This window comes from Perca flavescens, chromosome 19 (assembly GCF_004354835.1).
Source record: "Perca flavescens isolate YP-PL-M2 chromosome 19, PFLA_1.0, whole genome shotgun sequence".
NCBI classification, from domain to species: Eukaryota; Metazoa; Chordata; class Actinopteri; order Perciformes; family Percidae; genus Perca; species Perca flavescens.
In genome coordinates this window covers 23,131,426-23,149,932 of record NC_041349.1, presented here as the reverse complement: position 1 = coordinate 23,149,932, position 18,507 = coordinate 23,131,426, and the positions used below count along the sequence as shown (strand labels likewise).

Here is an 18,507-nt window from a genome sequence, read left to right as displayed (position 1 = left end):
TGTCGGTCACAAAACTGTTCTTACCTCTTATGCTTTGTTCTGACTGAATCCTCTCTTCTGTTCTGTGGTTGGTAGATCATCGTTCAGGCCTATTATATCTAATTTGGACTCATCCACTTCCTCTCTGATCCACTCTGTTCTGTGTGTTCGGCGTCTTCTTTCATCTCCCTCGGCCTCTGCCCCGACGTTCTCGCTTGCGGTGCGTTTACTCTTTTGACCGTCACATGTCGTCTCCAGCGTGGCAGCTCTCCTCTCCGTGTACGATGAGGACGGGGAAGAAGAATGCGTCCTGGTAGGACGGCGGACGTTCCCTCCCTCCCCCGTCACCCTCCCTCACCTCGCCTAACCCTCCACCGTCTTGCTCTGCTTCTTCGTCCCTCTCTCTGCCTCCTCTTCCCTGTTCCCTCCTCGTCACCTCCTCCTGCTGCTGCTGCTCCTCTTCCTCCTCCTCCTCCTCCCCTTCTCCTTCTAGCACTCCTCTGGTCTCCTCGTTGTCCTGTCTTGAACCTAACCCAAGGAATCCTCCACCTCCTCCTCCGCTACCTCCCCCACCTCCACCACTTCCTCCTCCATCTTCCCTACTTCCTCCCAGCCCTCCTCCCATGCTTCTCGAATGAAACAGGCTGTTCTGGCGCACTCCTCCCAGTCTCCCCAGAGAGAATCCGCTCCGACTGAGCACCAGCCTTCCTCCTATACCCCCACCCCCCTGCCCCACTGCCCTGATCCCTGCCACGGTAGCGTTCAGGAGGGCTGTGGTTCCCATGGGGGCCCTTAGCCTGGAGGGAAGACTGGAACTGGACGTGGTCCTCCGGCATCGGGGGCAGCTCTGGAGGAGGTAAGCCGAGTTGAAGACAACAGGCAGAGCTAGAGGAGGAGGGTTAGTGCCCTGGCTGGGGGTGGAGCTCGTAGGCCCAGAGATGGGCGTAGACGCGGTAGGGTTAGTCCCCACGCTTATGTCCAAGTCCATAAGGAGGGCTTCGGAGTAGCTCGGGACCATCTGTTGGTTACAGCGGATGTGCCACTCCAATTCTGTCATGTCCACCGTGTTGACGCGAGAGATGGCTCTGTAACTCCCATTTAGACCAGTCCCAGGGTGGATTCCATTCTCTGTCCCTCCTTCAACCCCGTCCCCTCGTCCTCCGCCACCTCCTCCTCCGCCGCCGTCCTCGTCCTCCCCAAACAGCTTCTCCACATGGTAGTGGACGTACGCTGTGCGATATTCGGACACAACCCGCAGCGGCCATGACAAGAGGAGAGCAGAAGCCAGCCAGAAGACCCTGTGCCGAGAAAACCAGGGCTGGTGGGCAGGATCTGGGAACGCCAGGATGTGTTCACGGAAATCTACGTTCTTCAGGTGCATCCCCTCTCTGGCCTCCATGTAGTCGTCAAGCCCCTCGTTCTCTCCGAAGAAGCGCGCTCGCTTGGAACAACGGAAAGGGAATATGCAAGTATTAGAACCGAAAAACAATTGACAGAGCATTACTTCCAAAGCCAAGGAGCATATCTTTAACTAACTACGTAAGTGTGTGGGGTTACAGTACATGTTAAGAAAGTGCCATTCCCAATTAGTACATCCATTGTGTTTTATTACCCCACAGTGTGGAAGCCGGACCTGGACAGCGACAACAATGGATCATCAGCTGGTGAGGAGCATAACTTTTTGCCTGCCATCAAGTATATTTAAAAAGGAGCAGTGGGTAGGATTTAGGGGCATCTATTGGCAGAAATGTTACCTAAAGGCCAGACTTAGAAAGGGAGGGGGTATTCAGTTGGTTGCAATGTGTAACCTCATTGCTAGATGCCACTAAATCCTACACACTGGTCCTTTAAGGAGTTCTCATTAAAAAAAATAAGTTGGCTGTAAACAGTGAAAAGTCAGCTGGAGACAGCGTTTTCAAGAAACTCATGGGGCTGACGTTTTGTTTTTTTATTAGCTAGCTAGCTACTAGGGGTGGGGGAAAAAATCGATACAGCATAGTATCGCGATATTTCTCGTGGCAATACTGTATCGATACACAGGCGCCAAGTATCGATCTTTTATTATTTAAATTGCACATCAGAATTTAACTTTTTGGTAGTATAATAATGAAATCAATTGCTTATTCAGTCCACCAGATGGCGCTGTTTGTTTTCTGGTGAGGTCAGCGGGGTGACTGTCAGCGTGCAGGAGGATGTAGATAAAATAAACATGGCAGCGTCAGAGAAAGAAATCAGAAATGCACCATCTGCGTTTAAATCAAGTGTTTGGACTTTTTTCGGATTTTTAACAAGGAGGGGACAACTGAGATGGACATGAGACATGGGATTTGCAAGGAGTGTCGTATGCAAATAAAATACTCAGGGAATACCACAAACATGAGGGCTCATCTCACACGCCACCATCCAGAGTTAGCGTTAGCCGAGGACGGTAAAGCTAATGCTAAACCAGCTCCGCCGAAAAACCAACCAACACTGGACACACTTAGCTTGACAAAGCTACCTCCCAATTCAGAGCGAGCTAAGAAAATAACTCAAGCCATCGCCTACTTCATGTGCAAAGACCTGCGTCCATACAACGTTGTGGAAAATGAAGGATTTTGTCACTTGCTAAAAACACCGGAACCAAGGTACATGACTCCGTCGCGCCGTTTTTGTACTCATTTTAATTGTAAAAAATACCTGTAGTAGCACAGCAGTGCATACCTGTTGGTATTACAGTCTAGTCCACCTTAATTAAAAATGCAAACAGTTCAGTTTGCCAGGTGTATACAACATTTATAACATATTCATTAAAGTGCTGGTTAGTTAGTCAGCTTGACAGTCACATTTTACAGCAATAAAATTCATGTGAGATGAACAAACAGATGTTGACAAAGTTTTCCTTTGGGGACATAATAATGAAGTTGGAAAAAAGGTAATAAATTGCAATATATTGCAGAATATCGCAATATGTTTAAAATCGCAATAATATCGTATCGTGACCTAAGTATCGTGATAATATCGTATCGTGGTACCTCTGGTGATTCCCACCCCTACTAGCTACAGGTCAATCTGCCAGCGACAGTTGTCATTTCAGACAGTAAAATCAATGCTTAGTGGCTAGAAATAAGAAACCTGTATTCCTCCATCTCTACCTCAAATGAAATACTGACTGTTTCAAAAATGACAAAGAAATTTGAGTGGTAAACCTGCCATCCTTTTCATTAATAACTGCATATGTGCAGTGACTAGAAAAGCTTAATTCATTTTTCACATATAAAACATTCAAATGATGGCATTGCTATAACAGAATTACCTTTATTAAATATGTTATTTTCTTATATTATATCTTACCTGGGTGAGGTAGGCAGCTTCAGCACGTGCACTGGAGAAGCTAAAGAGCACAAATGTTAGTTAATAACTCGATTACCATCCAAAATAATAATCTTCCCTAGCATGTCTTTTGGCCAGTTGTTGTTTGGGTGTTGGGGATGGGTGTCGAACCTGAAACACTTGGTGAAACGGAGGCGAACAGCAGGGTGCAGTTGCAGGTCCAGCAGCACCTTCGACACGTCTTTGACACCATAGCGGGCATAGTCAAACTCTGAACTGGAGGCATGAGTGTTCACCCGCTCATGGTAGACCTGCAGAGAGGAAGGAGCAGGGCATGGATGGAGGGAAAGAGTGTGATGGAGGGGAGATGGGAGAGGAGGAAAGAGAACAGATAGGATGTTTGAGAAAGGAAGAATCAACTTATTCGGAAGACATTTCATATAGTATGTTTCATCATCAATAAAGCATGGTTACTAAAGAGAATATTTTTCTAACTTGCACACAGCCCCGCAATATTTGCTGCGGCTCCTCTTTTCACCCTGTGTGTTGAGCTCTCCGTTTTAGCTACAGAGTGAGGCATCTCACTTATATTCCATCTTTGTTGGGAGTCGCACATGCGCAGTAGCTAGTATCTTCAGGCCTCCGCTCTAACTAGCTTGGTTCGAGGTCGTGCCACACTAGCAGCTAGGCGAGCATTATAACGTGTGCTACAAAGTGACGCAAAATGACTCATGTTTGTCTCTGAAGTAAAGGCTGGACTACAACAGAGCTGTTTGGAGCAGTTTGTGAACAGTGTTTTCTGTTGGAGATGGTAACTCCCTTTGGGGTGGACTTTGGGCTTTTTCACTTTGTAAACCTATTACGTGCACAAAAAAAGATATATAACACAATAAAGGAAAGGGGAAAAGCCCAAAAGCATAATATGAGCACTTTAAAAGTTTAAAGTACATTTAAAAGTTTAAAATAACTAAATAAATAAATAATAAATATGTCTTACAGTGTAGCTATGAACAAAATAACAAGTGAACGTGAGAGAAAGTGTTAGTATGGATGTTAAGAAGAGCTCCCCTCACCTGTGTGGTGGTATATGCATCTCCGTTGCGGTATCTTGTCACCTGTCTGGTCCTCCTCACGTAGTGATAGCTGATGGCCTTCCACCAAATGCAGGGTGTGGCCTGCTGAAGTCTCTGCACACGCTCATACACTTCCTGTGTCCAAGAATGAAGGAATAATGAAATCATTTCATCAATGTCACATTTAAATGTCAGTTTCTACACCTGACTTAGATTATTTGAAGAACTTTTTTGTAAAGATTTCCTTGTTAAAACCTGTTAAAACGAGGGTCAACAGTCTAAAATATAAAGATGCAACATTGCCTGAGCAGTTCTTGGCGGTACAAGCAATAACACACAATTAAGTTCCTATTATGTGCATACAGCATAGTTAAGTCTGTGCAATCTGGTGCAAGTCCGGCCCTGCCAAGGTTTGTTTATGGTGTTTTGATTTTGTTTTATTTTTATCTCTATTTACGGCTGTCTTAATCATAGGATATGGGCCCTTGGCAGTCTGGACTAATGTAAAAACTATTTAGTTTTTGGCAGTTCTACATTCATTAGCTAAGATGAACAGTTGCCACTGTGCTTTTGGAGCAATGTGCTCATGGAATTCCTGATAATAGACAGAGCATACCAGAATAGACAAAAGATAGACTGATGCCTGCAGGTCAGCTCATTTCCATATGAGAGGATAAGTGTTATTTTAGGAAAGAAGGAAATTAAGAGTACAACAGTGTTCTCTCCTCATGAAATGTTAATACTTCTTATTAAACTGCATGAAACTTATCTAGTATTTCTCCTGTGCAGACATTTATAACATCACTGGGGCGCCCAGATAGCTCAGTTGGTAGAGCGGGCGCCCATATATAGAGGTTTACTCCTTGACGCAGCAGGCCCGGGTTTGATTCTGACCTGCGGCCCTTTGCTGCATGTCATTCCCCCCTCTCTCTCCCCTTTCATGTCTTCTGCTGTCCTATTAAAAATAAAGGCTGAAAATGCCCCAAAAATAAATAAAAAACATCGCTGATTTTAAATTTTATTTTCTGAACCCTTTTTATTTAAAAGCCTTTTGCTGACACTATCATAATGAACAGATTTCAATGAGTAAACAGATCCTGCTGTTTAGCCAAGGTCACACAGCTATTCATAGACTCCAATTGCAGCAGTAGACTCCACAGTCTGTAAGGTGTCGGCTTTAGGTAGGGCTTTTTTCAAGCTATTAGACCCTCTTGCTCAATGCTAAATTCATATACGGCAATCATCACGGCAATGCTAATACTGTTTTTCACACAGACCTGGAATTCAGCATGAGCCAGCATTGCCGTCTTGGAGAAGCAGTGCCAACACTCCACCAAATAAACCACATACAGCATTGCCAGGAAGGCCAGTGGGATGTAGACGTAGCCGCTAGAGCACGGACTCTCCAGGTGCAGGATGTCATTATAGTAGGCCGCCGAGGTGGCATCGCCGTCAGCGCCGTGAGGTATGGAAGAGCTGAGAACGGATACGCGACAGAGAGCGCACCAGGCGAGCGTGGCAAAGCAGCCGTACATGAGGAGGGTCAGGAGGAGGCACTTCCAATGGGACTCCCGACACAGGGAGGAGCCCAGAGACTGTTGGACTGGCCGTTGCTGTGGAGCCAAAGGGAGAGGAGAGAATACATGTTAAGATGCTACTGCCCGCACAGAGGAGGCCATTAAGAAACATGCAACCAATGAGACATTTTAAAAGATTAGAAAACCTGTAAAAAAAAGGCAACAGCGGGATGGATTGCCATAACATTCGGCACGGACATTCATGACCATGAATGTCAAGCCTTTGAGTTTTTGTGAAATGTCTCAACACATGTTGGATGAATTGCCATGAAATTTGTTACAGACAATCACATGCCTTACAGGATGAATCCTAATGACTTTGGTGATCCCCCCCCCTCATTAGGTCAAAATACTTTGGTTTTGGACCAAATACCTGCAAAACTAATGGCATTCCCATCATCCTCAGCACTGCTTACTTAGCACTACTAGGCTTAGTACTTTGTATGGTTATGCTCATTAACCGGCGGCTGATTCAGATGCAGTGAAGCCAAAACATCTCCATCGCCCCCTGGTGGCTGGCTGCAGTATAGGTCATAAATCCTGCCCTCTCCAAGTTGGCGGAGAGGACATGGACAAAAATCTAAGCATGCATTATCATGATCAGGTGGGTGTATGGGCGGGGCTTCGATACCGCGGCTCCACCGCCCGATCACTACTGCGCAGACTCTGGTTTTAAAATTACAGGATGGCAGCAGTGCCCATAGCCGGGATATTTTGGCTTCACTTTTGTACAGTGGGAGGAAGTTGAGACGTGTTGTCCATCTTTATATACAGTCTTTGCTATTAACAAATGTTAGCATGCTAACACCCAGAGATCTTCAACAGGGGGTCCGTAACCCCTCAGGGATCCTCAGAGTTACTGCGGGGGGGTGCCAAATTATTGTTTGAAAGTTGTTGTCTTTCAAAAATGTAAATATGTCTGAAAACATACATTAACATAAATACAACATTATTAGCAAAGATGAATCAGCCTATTTGTAAAAAAAAAAAAAAACTAAAAAACATTGAATTTACACAACGATGATACTCTTACTAAGTAAGGTAGCCATTAGGTAGCCATCCACAGATACAGTTAAGCTTAAGGATACACTGTGCCTTCCACATGTATGTTTAAAATTAAAACATGATGTTTAAATAATATATAAATATCCATCCATCCATCCATATTCATCCATCTGGCCCAGTTTACTTTGCAACATTTTATTTTTTATACAATATATGTAGTAGGGGGTTCCTGCTCGGTTTCTCTTTCAGCTAAGGGGTCCTTGGCCTCAAAAACGTTGAAGACCCACGCCCTAAGCTAAGATGGTAGACATCCTCGCAAAACTTATAGAATCGCAATAAATGAAAATCGCAACACAAATTGAATCAAACCCATGTATCGTGAAAGAATCAAATCGGGGCAAAAGCATATCACCCTAATTGTTATTGTGAGAATGTTAGCATGTGGATGTTAACATTTAGCTTGAAGTATAACTCTGTCTAAGTACAGCCCCACAGAGTCGCTAGCATGGCTGTAGACCTTTATAGACGTTCATTCTGTGCCCCCAACATTATGGAAGTGCAACATTAAATCACCAGAACACTCTTTTGAGCGCTAACTAGTTTGCCTCATTTGAATGATACTTGTTAGGTTACTTGGGTACAGGTTTATATTATGACTTTAAATGTTCCTTCCCATTAGAGTTCTGTTTTAAGCTCTTAATGCCATGATTAAATATCTTTAATAGTCGGTCCTGAGCTAATTCTATCCTATCCTAAGGCTATAAGAGATGTGTAACATGTAGCTATTTTAATACTAAACTTGGCCACAAATGTGGTGAAACCAGTCTGAGCTGTGCCCCTAGATTTGACAAATTTCTACATTCTCATGTTGACAGTCAAGATTATAATAAATAATACAGTATGCCTCACAATGTTAATATTTAATAATGTCTGACAGGTGAAAATGATTGCAGCTATGATGGTAATAGAAAATGTTTGTTAAGGAAGCGACAGATGTTGTATACCTGGTAACCCCCCCGCCATGTGAGTTTTTGATAATCATAATCATCCTGTTTGGTAAACAGTGTTGTATTTCAGTGCAAATGAGTAAGCTGAGGTCTTGAACAAAGAAGTGCATTAAACCAGCCCTTACCCATCACAGGATAAGTGCTACACAGACACAGCCTTTGCCTCTCTCTAAGTGCACACTTTGACACAGCCCAGCCTCCCTTGCACTGTGAAGAAGACATCATATTACAGTGCACTCAAACATACACATATGCATTAGAAGCGCAGACATAGATGGTGTAACGTGCCCCTCTTCTCTCTTGTCATCTCGCTCTATCCACGCAACACACCATCATGCACCTTCTCAGCATCGTAATGCAGCCAGCGGAGAGTATGTGAATAATTTAGATGAGAACGATACTTCTAGACTGTTCTCTTGCTAACTCCGCTCCAACATCAGCAGCGTAACACTGCTGCTTCAATTTGTGTGTGTGAATAAGGAAGGGATGGATAGAGGGCTTGTGTGTAAAAAAAAATTGTGTATATCATAGAAACAGGAAAAGAGAGGGAGTTAACATACACCTGTACTGTTTTGTGTGTTTATTTGTGTCTACACTTGCAACAAAGCTGATGACAAAAAAAATGGGATGACACCAGTGTCTCTCCTCGTTTAACCAAGTCTGCCTGTCCTGTCAGCACATCACCGCCCCCCCCCCCTTTGCCCCCCTCTTTATCTCTTACTCCTTCAATGCAGCCCCAATTTGCTTTCCACTTGCATATTTGGCTGGCTGCGACACACACTGCTTCTCTCTTTTTTTTTTTTTTTTTTTTTACTACTGTTCCTTTACGGGCAAGTAGTCAAAGGCAGCGTGAAGGGCACCTACACGCCACCAGTCCAGCATCTCTCTGCAAGAGCAAAACATCCAACTGCACACATCCAAAAATTTGATTTTTTTTTTGCTTTCTGTTTGCCTTTTCTCACCACATCCTCCATCCTTTCCTTTCGTAATCTTATTTCTCCTTCCCTGAATCTTCCCTCCCACCTTCGAAGCATTTACTCTCCAATCCCATATCAGTCTCCCCTTCCCTTTCCTTTCCTTTCGTCCTCACCCCCACGTCTCCTCGGTTACATCCTCTCTGAAAGTCTGTCTGTAAGTGGATTGATTGGGCTAAAAGTGTAGTGTAGAAAGAGAGGGAAAGAGGGGATGAGGAGCGTGAGAGAGACAGAGTAACGGTCATGAACTTTTCATGAATGCAAGTATGAAAGGAAGCAAAATGAGAGAGAGAGAGACAGAGACAGAGAGAGAGAGAGAGAGAGAGAGAGAGAGAGAGAGAGAGAGAGAGAGAGAGCAGCAGTGACGGACTGCACCTTTCTCCAGGGAACTCCACTGCCAAAATCCATCCGGCTCATTCCTCTCCTGCCCTCCCGCTCTGTCTGTCCCATTTTGTCTTGCTGGCTCCAATTCTCTCCTGTCCTTTTCCTCTTACCTTGTGCAAATAAATGTTGCCAAAAAAAGAGGTTATTCTAGCGATAAAAAAAAAAAAAAAAAAAAACCTGCATGGGTCTCGGCTGACATTTTCATCAAGACTCTGCAGCTGTTGTGTGCCCAGTGAGAGGAAATCAGCCCTAAGACAGGAGTCAAATGATTTCTGCATGCACTTACGCCAATTTGTCAACACGAGCAGTTTTCTCTCCCACAGGTAAAGACCAGACTAAAATGTTCCGTCACTGAGAGATGGAGCCTGGAGATGCTCATAAACTAGTGGGCCTACAGAGATACCACACGCTACCACATACATGCCCAACCTCAACTCTAAATGATGCTGGAAGTTTACTATAATAGGACTTTGCTAGATGATAGAGACTAACGGGCCATTTGGTTTATTGCCTAGTAGCTAATACTGTAGAAGGTCAAGTTCCACATCCAGTAACAATGCACACATACAGCATAATCAAATGGTATAGTAAACAGCAGACTGATCTGTTTTGCTCAAGAGACTGAATCTCAATAATGGAGCAGAAGCAACTCAGAAATAAGAAAGAATCCCACCAAAACCTTCTTTTGATCATGTCATTATTATTATTTCTTAGGGGATGTGCTGATCCAACTTTTTTTCATCCTGATACCTCAACTCAGTATCTGCCAATACCAGTGCTCTCTTTTTCCCAGATTTTGTCTACTGTATGATCTCTATACGTCACTGAGTGGTACACACTGGAATCATTTTTACATAAGTCCAGGGGTTGCTGTTGCACTAAAAACTGAATTGGCAGCCCGCTCCGAGTGAATGAATGTAACTGAAAACGAAAGCACAGAATTCCCATAAAGGGATTGACAAAGAAACTGTGGATTGGTCATGTCATGGCCAATAGTCCGCTTAATGAGATCAGTATTAACAATTAGTACAAGACGTGTGAGAAAGTAAAGAACGTCTTGACCAGTGATGATTTTGGGGGGAAAAAATTAGTTAAATATTCACTGTGCAACAGATAAAACATGTCATGGAGCATTATAACATGAGACACCATCAAAACTGCTCTATATTCTTATGCAAGGATGAGAACATCGATATGAATTGCCAGAAATAAAGTGTTATTCTTTTAATAAGCATGGAACATTGAACAGACAAACAGAATATTTATCACAAAAGCTAAAGTTATAATAACAAAAACTATTCCAATTAAAAAAAATATTGGTACTCTCTTGTAAACTGAACTTTCTGATATGCTTCAGTTTAATAGCAGCATCTACATGTTGCACCTTCTACGATCATGTTAATAAAGAAATAAAAAAATAAATGAAAACTCCACTGAAAATAGGACATTTCTGTTAACAATCTGTGATATGTAACATTATTCCAGCATTTATCTTATGAAAAATAACAGTAAAAAGAGGAATAAAAAATGTACATCAACTAAATATCGCACATTTGAGTAATCATGGTCTTCACGAACAGCTAATCGCATTCTTTTAAATCTCGATTCCGATTTGAAAACGATTAATCGTTCAGCCCGAGTTTTGAAGCATCAACAGGGGGCCGCAACTGAGATTTGTGGTGGTTTATCATTACGGTAGGTTTCTACTCTCGTTGAGGTTGAATGGAGACGAAATTTGCCCTGATTGAGCGAGATGAGAGCGAATCGCCGAGGGGAGCGAAATAAAGTTGACGAAAGTTTAACTTTATTCAAATGAGGGCCACTCGAGAACCAATCAGGTTTGCGTGTTTGGAAGCGGGATTTACAAAAAAAGTCTGACAAAGATGGTGGAGGTTATCAGCGCTGTAGAATGAATGAAAAATTTTATGTGATTAAAATGTTTCTACACGAACATTGACACTTGTAGCAACACGGATTGTTGTTTATATGTCGCACACCACAGGGCAAACACACCACCAAATAGACCACTGTAGATTTAAACACTCAAAATTATTCAGCTAGCCAACAGGTCAACAGCTAGCATGTTTGGACATTGCATTTCATTGTAAGCATAGCAAGGCAGCTAGGCTACATAGCCAGGTTACCAGAGCATTTATGAGCTAACATTTTACCGATGGTTTGTTGCTGTGCATTTTTACCGCCCTCTGTCTTCTGACAGGCCGGGACATTTAAAAGAATGTTGCGGTGTTGCATGTTGTTTTCGCGACCATGCCCCCGAGGCAAACTTTCGCTGGCCGAAATTTGTGTGGTGTTTCGCTGTGTGGAACCCTACCAGAAACCATCTCTTGTTCAGGTTACCCTGCTAGTGTCAGCTCCTGGCTCTGGACTCCCTCGTGTCTACATCAAGCTCAGCATCTGGAATAGTGTGTGCCAGTCTAGTTTTGATCTGATCACAACGCCTCTTTAAAGGTGTGACCACAACTAGTGACCAATGGAGATGCACTTTGAGCCGAATAAGTAGCTTCTAGTAAACACAACACCTCCTGGTGCAAAACTCTGCAGCTTATTGGTTGTCTTTTTATCCTCTCTTTCTGTTTCAGCTGCCTCTGTTGAGCCGAGACGGCAACAGATCAAAGGCAAAGCTCACTCTCCTTGAAATCATAATGAAAAGAAATCTATATAGCCTAGCCTGGAGGGTGTCCGCTTTCATTTTTGTCATACTTAAAGCTTTCACCACCCTTATTGCAAGCTCTTTTTGGAGAGGGTTGATACAGGGTGGTACTTACATGACACATTCTTCATTAATGTTTCATTAATGACTAAAACTCTGCCTGCATTTGCATAAAACACAGCATTCAACCAACAAGATTTTGCTGGGCTAAAAAATGCTTGTACTTTAACTTATTGTCTCTCTCTATATCTCTATCTATCTATCTATCTATCTATCTATCTATCTATCTATCTATGCAACAACACTCACTAGAGACAACCATCTGAAGAAGAGCCCACAAAGCTGGCATGGACCACAGGTTTTGTTTTTTTGGACACACATCACACACCTTTGTTTTCAAAGAGACATTTTTAGAGCATTGCTTGGATTCTGAAGATCCTGGCCATGCTGTGGTTATTTCCTGCCGCTACTGAAACTGCGACTGACAGAGCTTTTTTATTAATAGGATTTGCTTCGGTACGTTAATGTCTCCAAATTCAATCATTGATCTATAATATGGTCTTGTAGCCTCGTGAGACCGTCCTGATCTCGCGAGCTCCAGTTTTCCACTCGCAGATCAGTCTGGCATCTTGAGGCAGAGAAAATTTGGAGCCGTTAGCCAAACGACCAGGCCAATCAGCGTTGGTTTTGAGGTGGGTTAGGTGGTGATAGACCGATGGTTTATCCGATCAGCTAACCAGTATCATCAGCCAGCGGTAGCCCTAATTCTGTTAGCCGCTCGCTAATGCTTTTTTTCTCTTGGATCCTTCTTTTGGAATATGGTCCGGGAACCTGAAATGGTGACTTTTATTCCTAAATTCTCGTTACACAAATGGCAAATATCCTTTACCGACATGTTGCTTGCATGCTGAGCTTACGAGCTATGCTTTGCCTGCAGCAGCAGGGGCGGGCTTGTGGTTGTATTTTCATACGCTTCGTGGATCTGATTGGTTGATTTGGCCCGTCTATCACCAACATAGGTGATAGACAGATGGTTCATCCAATCAAATAACCAGTATTCCGCCCCTTCCCAAAAGTTCTCCAACGGAAAGTTCCCAGATGGATATGCCAAGCAAATGCAAAGCAATCCATCTGGCGGAGTCAGGTTAATGGTCTTGTAGCATTTGCTGTAATATGGTGCTGCAACGGAGCAATTCTGCCACATACTGTACTTAGTTACTGTATTTATGTGCGCGCACAGGTCAAATTTGATTCTCTTATTCACTGTTTCACTCGACAACATATGCCTCAATAGTAGAAGTAGCTAGGGCTGCATTTTGTCTACAGTACAACGTGAAACTTTTAATCCCTCCTACCTTACCTACCTATACATAAACACTTTATAATAAACAGAATTGCAGAGATGCTTTTTCTGTACAGAACTAATGTGTCTAGTAGAAAACGTGCATTCCTCTCTCTCCCTCGGTCTCTGCCCATACTGATTCAGCTGGTTAGGTATGACTGGAGCAGCTATAATTAGCAATCCCAGCATGTGGGTGGCAAATGAAGTGAGAACAGGAAAATGTGCTGTTGATGACTGCAGTACACTGTTAAAATTGATCTGTCATTTCAACATGATTGGAGGGAGTCATTTAGGAAGTCATGTTTCTATTACCTATGCTGCAACAACAAATAAATCATTAGCACTTGGTGTGTTAGGAAATATAAGTGTATGCATGTGTTATTATATGGTCACTATGCTAAAAACATTATTCCTCTATTACAAATAATTAGTTTTAGAGTGTTCAATTAAGACTAATTGTCCACCAACACCAATTATCAGCAGGTAAGATATTGCATTCATTTATAAATGATATAAATGTCAAGGCACAATCTTTTTCCCATTGGCTGTTTGGCCTACTGCCAGGCTGACGTGGCTGAGGCTTACCTGTGTCAGAGCTTACAAAGCGGAAGTAAAGAAGACTGAGGGGGACAGGCGGTTTTGAAAGAGAAACGTGTTTCTGAATCTTGTGAGGAAGATTTTAATTTAGTTTTTTCCCCATCAAGTTATGTTAACATTTTGTCCGCATCTTAAATGTCTACAAATGAACTGTCAACGGAACACCGACTAATAGGGCTAGGTATCGTTCAAAAAGGTTTGATACCGGTACTGATACAAATACCGTGACTTCAATACCGGTTCCTATACTTTTTTTGATACCAATTTTACCTTAAAAAGAAATTACAATAAAAATATTTTTATTTATTTTTCAGCTCCTACTACGTGAGCCCCGTCTCTGTGCGGAACGTGGTGTTTTTCCTGCCTGCCTCTGCGACATGTAACGTTAGACAGCCAATCACAAACATTATAAGATCTTGGTATCAGCATGCTGCATGCGGATTGGCTCACTGACGCTGATGAGATTTACTCCTTAGGTATTGAAATTGGGTACTGAATGACGAGGCATTTTTCGATACTCGATACTTAAATAGAGGCAATTCAGTCGGTACCTAAAAAGTATTGAATTTGGTACCCATCCTTACCGAGTAATGAGTGCCGAAGCACTAAAATGCATGGACAGCCAGACTTTGGAAGCCTAGACACATAACGATAATATTGAGTTTTGCCGTGACATATATCATTGAAAGCAGCAGTCAGCCTACATGTCAGCTTGAATTCATGCCAGTTACATTACTATAGAGGCCAATGGTGACAAGTGGAAAAAAAGGACCAAAACATCCACAAAAAAAACTCTCAAACAACTCCTGCAGCATAATCTATTAGTCTACTGTCCGTCTGTGTGAGAAGTCATTGTTTTACCAAATAATATGGCAAAAGAAAGTCACACTGGTAGGTACATTTTTGCATCTCATTTACATCTCATGACAAAAACAGCCATAACAGTGAGAGTCAAGCGCAATTAAGAGATAGAATTAGGAGTTCATTTGTACAGTTGATGATGAATTTCTGTCAGAATGAAGGTTTGATACATTTATTTCTTCTTCCATCACCAGATGTTTTTTTTCTTGATTCTGATTTTGTTCTGGTTAATCTTTGAAACTTGCATAACGTCTCGCTCACACAGATTCCAATTTGGATTACTTGCTCTGATGCAACAGACCTCTCTGCTAATGGAAATACATGCATGGAGGTAGGTATGAATAAATTAAATAAATTAATATTAATCAAGTGGCTCTACTTTATTTGTGATAATGCTTGTGTGAGTGTGCATGCCTACCAATGTGGGCCAGAGAGTGAATAAAGTTAAGTAAGACATGAGTGTGCAAATGTTTGAGAGAGAGAGAGCGAGAGAAAGAGAAAGAGCGCTGTATACTCCATGGCAGGCAAATCTAAAAAGGAGACCAAGAGGGCAAGATGAGAGAGAGTAATGGAAGAAGAGAACAGATCACTGAATTCATTGCATTACATTGCATTGTCTGCACTGCAGGCATGGATAAAAAGACAGATGAGAGAGGTGGAATAAAGTGAACTCTACATAGTATGTGCCCAGGTCTTTAAATGACCACTAGCCAATTGCCAAATGCTTAATTCTGTCAGTTTTAAACCAGTTGCATATGTTCTAAAAAAAAAAAAAAAAAAAAAAAAAAAAAGGTAGTCGGGCAATAAAGATATAAAACTCCCCTCAACACTTTCAATGAGTTGAATAAAATTGTGATGGGCATTGCTCACCATTTTCTGACATTCCATACACAAGAAATTCATCGAAAATAAAAATATATAACAAAACAATGAAAAGTTAGTTGCAGCCCTAAAGCTCACATTTAGCAGATGTTAAGGTGTGACCAAGTCTCTAGCCTACAGAACAGGTACCTAGTGTGACACCAACCCATTGCCACTGGTACTTGCGTCGTCAAACTAACGGGGTAAATTACACCTGTATAGATATTGCTCACTTCCTCATTAGCAGTATAGCCCGGTCCTTATATACCATTACACCACATGAACACACAACTCTTCGCTTTCTCTAGGGGGTATGGACTGTTATCATGTTAAGTGGCGGAAATGGTGGTGAGAATAGTTATCCATGGTTATTTTTTCCTGGCAACTGACTCAAGTACTGTTTTGTCATGCAAAGCTCTACTCTATTTTTCTTGTTTTTTTACTATACAGATGATGTGTTCGAATAAATGATGCTGCTTCCCAAGAGTGGTAGTAGAGGACCTTTACAGATATGCCCACATCATGATAATCCCATGCAGTATGGGGCAAAAACCATGCAGGCTTTCCTAAGTGTATCAGATTATTATGGAATGGAATCAAATTAGCAGAATAGCAAATTTGTCAATTAAACATTCATTCTGTGAACCCTACTCCAGCATAGTGTAACAAAAAGGTTTGAAGATTAGTAATGCCGTTTACGCCAAAGTCCTACCCTACCTATGTTATGCAATTTAAGAATAGTAACATCAAGTTTAACCTCTCTTTAGATGGCATGAATAAAAAATGAGTCATTCTCAACATTTGTGTGTTGGTTTCAGAATGATGAAGACAGTCGGAGAACAATTAGATACATAATAAGATGTATGCTCTTCATGATGATTCTTTACCTTGGCAGCTATCATGTTTTTATAGGCATTGTATTATCAAAAAAATCTTGAAAAATAGTCCAAATAGCTGCAGAAACATCTGGTTCCGCCCCAGATAGAGGAAGTGGTGAATTGCTTAGGATAAGAGGTTACATGCTAAAGATGTGTGCGAGTGTGGCGGATGGGGTGGGAAAGCAAGGTTTAAACTAAGTCAGATTCATGGCATCATACTGTAGCCTATGTGTAAACAAGATGCACTTTCACTGTGTAAGGTCTTTCATTATATTGGTTCAGGAAACAGAGAAGGACTTCTGAGGAGGTATAGCAGATGTACTGTTGGGGAGATGTGTATAAGGACAGTCATATCCGCTAAGGAGATGGGTAGCCTATATTATCAAGGAGTTTGCCACATAAAAAGAAAAACACACTGCTAAGTGGGTATATCCTATTATTATAACTAGTAAATCCCTGTAAAACATTGTTTGTTAAAAATAAACAAACTTACTGTCCGGAGGTGTTATACTGTGTTCTCAGCAATCACGTTGTGTCAGCGTAATTTTGGCTGAAAGGTGGGTGTGTGGCTAAACTGTGATGTCACCCTCTAGTGTATTTCTGTGGTGTCAGCTGGTAAATGAACATACGCTACTATACTGAAAAAGACTAAACCATCTCTCCCATGAGAAACACACCACAGCGTTGAGAGACGAAGCCTATCACATCTGTGGCTCTCTTTTCTAGACAGGGCTTTAGTGTTCCCTCCCCTCTCTGTTTACCCAAAACACAGCCTCATCTCCATTCATATTAAAGCCAAGGTCCTGTCCCGTGTCCTTGCTCTTGTACAAAGCATTAACAACAGGCATTTTTTTTTTGTCAATGAAAGACCAGGAGTCACTCGACATAGTCTACAGAATGGCATACATGATGTAGAAGTCACGGGTTGTTTGGGAACGACCAGCAATGACATATAGAGGCAGGTTCTTGTAGGGGCAAAATGACGATATGCGCAACTTCACGCTAACTGAACTCTTTCTATCCACGCATAAACAACCTTGTATACTAGTAAAGGGAGACAAAAAATAATGTCCTTCCTTACCTGGTCTCGTCCTGACCCTTCGTCCAAAATGGGCTCTTCTGCGGTGGCCGTCTCCTCCTCCGTCTGCATTTTCCCGCTTGCCAATCCTTCCTTCCTTAGAACCGGGCACAGGCAGCTCCCACCCCGGTAACGTCCGAAGGCAGGGACCTCCCCGGCGGAGCAGCAAGCTCGGTCACCCCATCCGCCGCAAGTCGGTATCCAATTTCACGATGGCGGGGCCTGCGGCATTTAAGCATCATCTACTCCAGATTTAGCGGCACCCCCTGCTTTCTTCCGTATCTTCTTCTCCCGCTGACCCGCTCAGTGTTTCTCTTCTACCCGCTCCATCCCTCGCCTCTCAGGGCAAGGCAAGATGTGACTAAGCATCCAAAGTCGAAGCCCGTCGCCCTCCCCTCCAAACCGCTTTTCGCTGCTTCTCCCTCTATGATGCTCTGCTACGAGTGTGCGTATGTGCACGTGGGCGCGCGTCACCGACAGCGCAGGAGAGCCAACCAAGGATTTCACATGCTGCAGCTACACAAATGAAGGGAGACGCTCGTGAGCCCAAACCTAATAAGCGTGGTATTAGGTTTGTGTGAGATACGTCGATGACAAGGCATCGAAATACAACGACAGCGAGGATGACCGTCGTTATTCAACTTTGTTTTGGCCATTGTTGCACCTTGCATTGGGTCTCCGTTGACGTCATTTACCAACATCATGTATACACCTGAGCACAGCACACGCACGAGTCCCCCTTGTGGAGAGACACGCGCACACACTCTCAGGCACGTTTCTTAAAAACTCCTGCCAAATTAAAATGGGCACAACTGGTATTTTATTTTATTTTTTTCATAAAGATTATTTTTTTGGGGCATTTTAGGCCTTTAATTCCACATGACAGATGAAGACATGAAAGGGAGAGA

At 42.7% G+C, this 18,507-nt stretch overlaps 1 protein-coding gene across 1 annotated transcript; it reads right to left on the bottom strand.

Annotated features, from left to right (window-relative positions):
- Positions 1–220: 220 nt before the first annotated feature.
- Positions 221–18,073, bottom strand: LOC114545411 (transmembrane protein 151A). The gene is made up of 6 exons (XM_028563682.1): positions 17,603–18,073; positions 5,642–5,977; positions 4,365–4,499; positions 3,463–3,602; positions 3,313–3,352; positions 221–1,420 (listed from the first exon to the last, which is right to left on the bottom strand). Exons 1-6 carry the CDS (start codon positions 17,669–17,671, stop codon positions 221–223), a joined length of 1,920 nt encoding a protein of 639 aa, XP_028419483.1. The 5' UTR covers positions 17,672–18,073.
- Positions 18,074–18,507: the final 434 nt, after the last annotated feature.

Coding starts and splice junctions, on each gene's coding strand:
- LOC114545411 (XM_028563682.1), bottom strand. CDS start 17,671: ATGCAGACGGAGGAGGAGACGGCCACCGCAGAAGAGCCCATTTTGGAC. Junction 4,500..5,641: donor TGGCTCATGCTGAATTCCAG/GTCTGTGTGAAA, acceptor TCTTGGACACAG/GAAGTGTATGAGCGTGTGCA. Junction 3,353..3,462: donor CGTTTCACCAAGTGTTTCAG/GTTCGACACCCA, acceptor TGTGCTCTTTAG/CTTCTCCAGTGCACGTGCTG.